General features: G+C 30.4%; 1 protein-coding gene across 1 annotated transcript; it reads right to left on the reverse strand.

Moving 5' to 3' along the window:
- Positions 1-1474: 1474 nt before the first annotated feature.
- Positions 1475-5040, reverse strand: LOC132760414 (uncharacterized). Its single transcript, XM_060752391.1, has 2 exons — positions 4890-5040; positions 1475-4655 (listed from the first exon to the last, which is right to left on the reverse strand). The coding sequence occupies exon 2, from the start codon at positions 4652-4654 to the stop codon at positions 2570-2572; it is 2085 nt and encodes a 694-aa protein (XP_060608374.1). The 5' UTR covers position 4655; positions 4890-5040; the 3' UTR covers positions 1475-2569.
- Positions 5041-5127: the final 87 nt, after the last annotated feature.

The following is a 5127-nucleotide window of genomic DNA, read 5'->3' on the forward strand; positions in this document are numbered from 1 at the left end:
TTTGGTAGTTCTTAATAAAGAACCTGTTTAAATACGCCCCACCCGACCCCATCCCTTCTTACAACAAAAGTTTTTTGTAATGAAGTATTTTAATACACATTCTTGCTGAATATTTAGGCTTTTTCATTATTCTTCACATGACACACACAAAATCTTTTCGTGAAATATAACTAATTCAAGTTGCATAATTTAATTAATTTTCTTTGTTTTAATGAGCATAATTTGTTATTTAATATTTTACAGATAACACAATATTGTAATACTTTGTAATACTTTGTAACCACGTTTTCAGATCTGTTTTAGTTTCGTTTCAGAGTTTCGGATACAGCAACAATGCTATACATCTGATGAATCCCCAATACAAGAACATAACAGATACAGATAAATACCAATTGATTCTATTGTTTGTAATATGTACTACTAAATATTACTCGATATGTACTACCAAATATTAAGCGTTATTCCTATGTATTTGTTGTTGTTTCTTGCTATAGTAGATTAGAGAATAATTGATTTACTCTCGACATAAGAGAGAGTAAAGGCTATGTTTGGATTATTTGTTATAGATAACAAGTTTTAAGAGAGACCTTTTTTGCTCTCTTTTATTTTGTGTACTACACAGGCTGACATGATAAAAACACGTGCAATAAAAACATGAAACCGAAAGTAGGAATTTCACACAAAACATATCACATTGGATTTGATGTTACAGGGAGACAACGTTTTAGTTAATTCTATTTGTACTTAAATTGCATTACCTTCCCGCTATACTACATGTGTATTTAATAAATATATAGAGAAATGAGCATAAGTACACACACACGAAATATCTGTATAAGCATAAATGTATAATATTACAAGTTATGAATTACGTCGTTGTTTAGAAATCAGTAGACGACTGATAATTCCGATAACTGCAACGTATGTGTTATTAAGATAAACTTTTGAAACCTTTAAAGACGTTATGGAACTGCGAAAAAATGATGTTTGTAGGGGCGGAAGTGGGAAATTCATTAATTAAATGATTCATATGTATTGACATTTTCCAATCTTGTTAATGTTTTAATGCTTTTAAATCTCTCATGCTCATATATATTATAAATGTGTTGAAACAAAAATTTAGGATATATTTTATTGAACTGAAAATAAAATAATTTAACCAATTGTATGCGTATCTTTCATCGATCAGTAATTTTAAATTCATTATAGCAAAATTCTTTTAAACTTTAAGGATAACTTTTTTATTTTGACACATTAACACAAATTACGTATTTTGTACTGTTCTTTTTATTCTTTTGTAGCAGGTTCTTTCAAATAAATGATGGGATCAAATTAAATGATATTGTTACAAACGATTGAAGTATGAAGACTAATTCATACCATTTATCAAACAAGAAGAATGACGCTGTTTGTTTTACTTTTATTGCAAAAATCCCAAACATTTTATATCATATGATAAAGTGGCGATATATTTAAACAGGAAACATAATGTACACACAACAAGGATATTAAGATATTTAATGCGATTATGTATGGTATTGTATATAATCTCAATATGTTTTACTCAATGCATTTATATACTTATGGTATTGTCTAGTCACACATTATGCTCAATATGTTATGCCCGGTACGTTTATATATGGTATCGTGGAGTCACTCATTATGCTTAATACCTTATACATCAAAACGTTTATATAAAGTATTGTATAGTCACACATTATGCTCAATATCTTAATGCTAATTATCAAGGACATCAATGTTTATAATGCGTTTATGTATAGTATTGTGTAGTCACAATACGTTAAAGCTCAATATGTTATTATAAAGTGTCGTGTAGTAACACATTTTGCTCAAATCATTTATGCTTCAATCGTTCATATATAACATATTGATGTCACTAATTATGCTCAGTACATTTATGCACCAAAATGTATTGTATAGTCACACATTATGCTCAATATGTTCATGCACCATACGTTTATATATGGTATTTGGTAGTCACTCATTATGCTCAATTATCCGATGTAAAAATGAATAAACGTGTATACTGCAAACACATTGCAATGTTTTAAAAATGAATCTTAAAAGTTCATGATTTTCGTAAAATTTATGATTAATAAATACGTAATGAGAATTTGAAATTCAAATAGAAGATAAACATCAGAAAAAAAACTTCAAACAAAGATACGTTGAGTGTAGTATCTTTCGTATATATTCTAATGACTTATTCGATAGCAATTACTCTATTTAGGACTATTTCAACGATTTTCTCATCAAATCATATATTATTAAGTTTAAATCAATAACTGTCATGATAAGATCACAAATATGACTTTTTGCCAAATTATTCCGTCCTCGTATCTTCAGGGATAGCATAACATTTTTATAGCATTGTTTAAAAGTTACACTGTTTTATAATTTAAAGGGCTGTATCACTTTTATGTTCGAAACTCGGTTCGCATTAATGAATCTGGCAATTGAACAAGGTAACACTGGTGTATTTTATTTCTTCAAGACATCTTCGATTGGTGATGATGCAATTATACAGTTCTTGCAAATCACGTGAATACTAGTTATTGATCAATTTGTTTAACAGCTTACAAATATGGAATTTGGCCGAATTATTTCGTCTTCTAATCTGAAGGGAACGTGCATAACATTTGAAAGCATTTCCTAGATTATTCTCTTCTTCCATACACTGACCTAGAAGATTGAGTGCTGTTTCCTTATGTCCGAGATTTGGTTCATTATCAATGGTTCTGGCAATGTTAGAGAGAGCTCTCTGTTTATCATCTTGCTTTCCTAGATGGGAATATATCTTGTACTGCATGAAATAGAGATAAGGGAGAGAATCTACAACAGCCATGTCCATCCATTCATCATCTTCACTTCTGTAAGCAAGGTCTTCCTGTGTTGATCTAAACATTTCATGTTGAAGTTCAAATGGACAACAGTTTATTTCACATCGTATAAAACAGACACATAATGCTGTTATATATTTAAGCAACGTGCATTCTTCATTTGATTCATAACATAATCTGTCGAAACCATCTCTTCGTGGAGACATTTTGAAAACGTAACACGTACACACTGGTTCAACAACACTTAGATCATAACACTCCTCAATATTTTTCAGGATATGTTCAGTCCTCTCAATATCTCCGGTACAATAGAAAACAGATGCTAGTTTCAGTTTACCAGATGCTACATCGGAGTCAAGTCCTAATGACAGGAATGAAAGAGCCTTTTTGTATGTTAAATGGTCTTGTTGGTAAATGTTTAAAGAAGCTAGAATAGATCCAATTGAACTACATAAATGTCTTGTTATCAAGCGGTTAGCTTTTGTATTCTCATTATGGTGATTTGCAATAATTGTTAAAAGTTTTTGCGTGGCAATTCGTGGTGATAAATCTTTCATTTCATGTAAGAAGGATTTGAAACTTTCATTCATAAAAAGGGCAGTATTATTTAGCAAAAGTCCAGCTATTCTAGTTGGTATAACATGTTCATTTATTTGTATAAAACCATTTAAACTTGACTGCAGACATATTCCAAAGTTGTCGCATTCAATTTCGAGTAATGCCCTTCCATAACTTTCAATAACATAACGAAGAGTTTCAAGTATTAACGGCTTCGATTCCGGAGAAATTCGCCCGCTCAATAAGTTGTTTTGTGTGATGACGAAATGAGGACAGTATTCATTTTGAACACAGTTGTAAAGTGTTGATAAACAAAATGATAGACAAATAAAATGGGTATTTTCATTCCATGAATCAGATCTTGTAAATGAAATGCAATGTAACAAAACTGTTTTACATATAAAACTTGAAATGCTGTCGGGGAATCTTTGAGATATAAATGTTTTCAGAATCATTTTCATCAAAACATAACACCTGATTTGTGTAATATTAAGAGTAAACATTAAAAATCTCTCTGCAAATGATGTAGATATTCTCCATTCAAGTATTTCATTTACACTTCCTGTTTTTCCAACGCCAACAACAAAACATCGCATGTTTCTACAGTACTGTATCATATCATTTGTAGGCCAATGCTCTTCTCTATGTTGACATAACCAGTGACTTGCTTTAACTGGGTATAACCGAGAGGGAAAAGCAGGAACAAAATCATTATCATTGACCCCAGGAACGTCTTGTTGAGAATGGGCTGGGCCGTGTCTCAATAATTCATTATTTCCAACAGAATTGAATATTGTATTTTTTAACAATATTCTCCCCATTCTGTCCCTATATGAATGATCATTAACTTCAACTACTTCTGGTAGTGGAGCATCATCTCTTAACTCTTGTAACAAGCAATATCCTGGTGAGACATTCTCATCTTGTATCATCAACAAATTACGTTTACCATATTCCCATTCACTCCAGTCTTGTATCACATTATATGTGTTCATAGATATAACACAATCTGTGTCAGACTGTAATCCTAGAGTTGTTGTACCTTCTATTTGACTACCGAAGTTGAACATATTCACATCATTACCGCGTAGCTGCTGAGTTAACGTCAATATTGATTCATTCAGTAGCATTGCTTTTCTTCTTTTCATCACAATCTTCTCGTTTATACCAATCCCATCCATCACTTGAGACATTTTAAGTGATAAATTGTGAGCGTAATCTGGTATCCTCGACATTCTGAAATAAAACAGAAATTCATTTGTTTTATAGAAATTTCTATATTTCTTAATACAATATATTAGATTTCACGATAAATAAACAACAATTTATACTTTGAAATGAATCCCTGTAAAACACGGATGTGACACATTTAAACAAAATATTTATAAATTGTAACTTTTATAAATGATTTAACTATGTATAAAAGCTCAACATTTCAAATAAAAAAGGGAAATAAAGTTATATATTTACCTTAATTGAAATTGTACAAAACGAAAACGAAAGTTGGAATTTCCAATGCATCAGACCTGAAATGGACAGGTTGAATGGTACTAAATAGTAAATCAACAAAGTACTAATTTCCTTATTTGTAAATTGAATCTTACACAGACAATAGAAAAGAAATAAACGCTTTATGGTTGCTATTTTATAGAATGAAATTATAATTGTTTGACGCTAAAATATATAGAGGTTTCAAAAATATTTCTTC

The sequence above is a fragment of the Ruditapes philippinarum genome, unplaced genomic scaffold (assembly GCF_026571515.1).
Source record: "Ruditapes philippinarum isolate M1 unplaced genomic scaffold, ASM2657151v2 ctg15410_1_1_1_1, whole genome shotgun sequence".
NCBI classification, from domain to species: Eukaryota; Metazoa; Mollusca; class Bivalvia; order Venerida; family Veneridae; genus Ruditapes; species Ruditapes philippinarum.

Excerpts from the sequence above, each read along its gene's own strand:
- LOC132760414 (XM_060752391.1), bottom strand. The coding sequence starts at position 4,654 with ATGTCGAGGATACCAGATTACGCTCACAATTTATCACTTAAAATGTCT.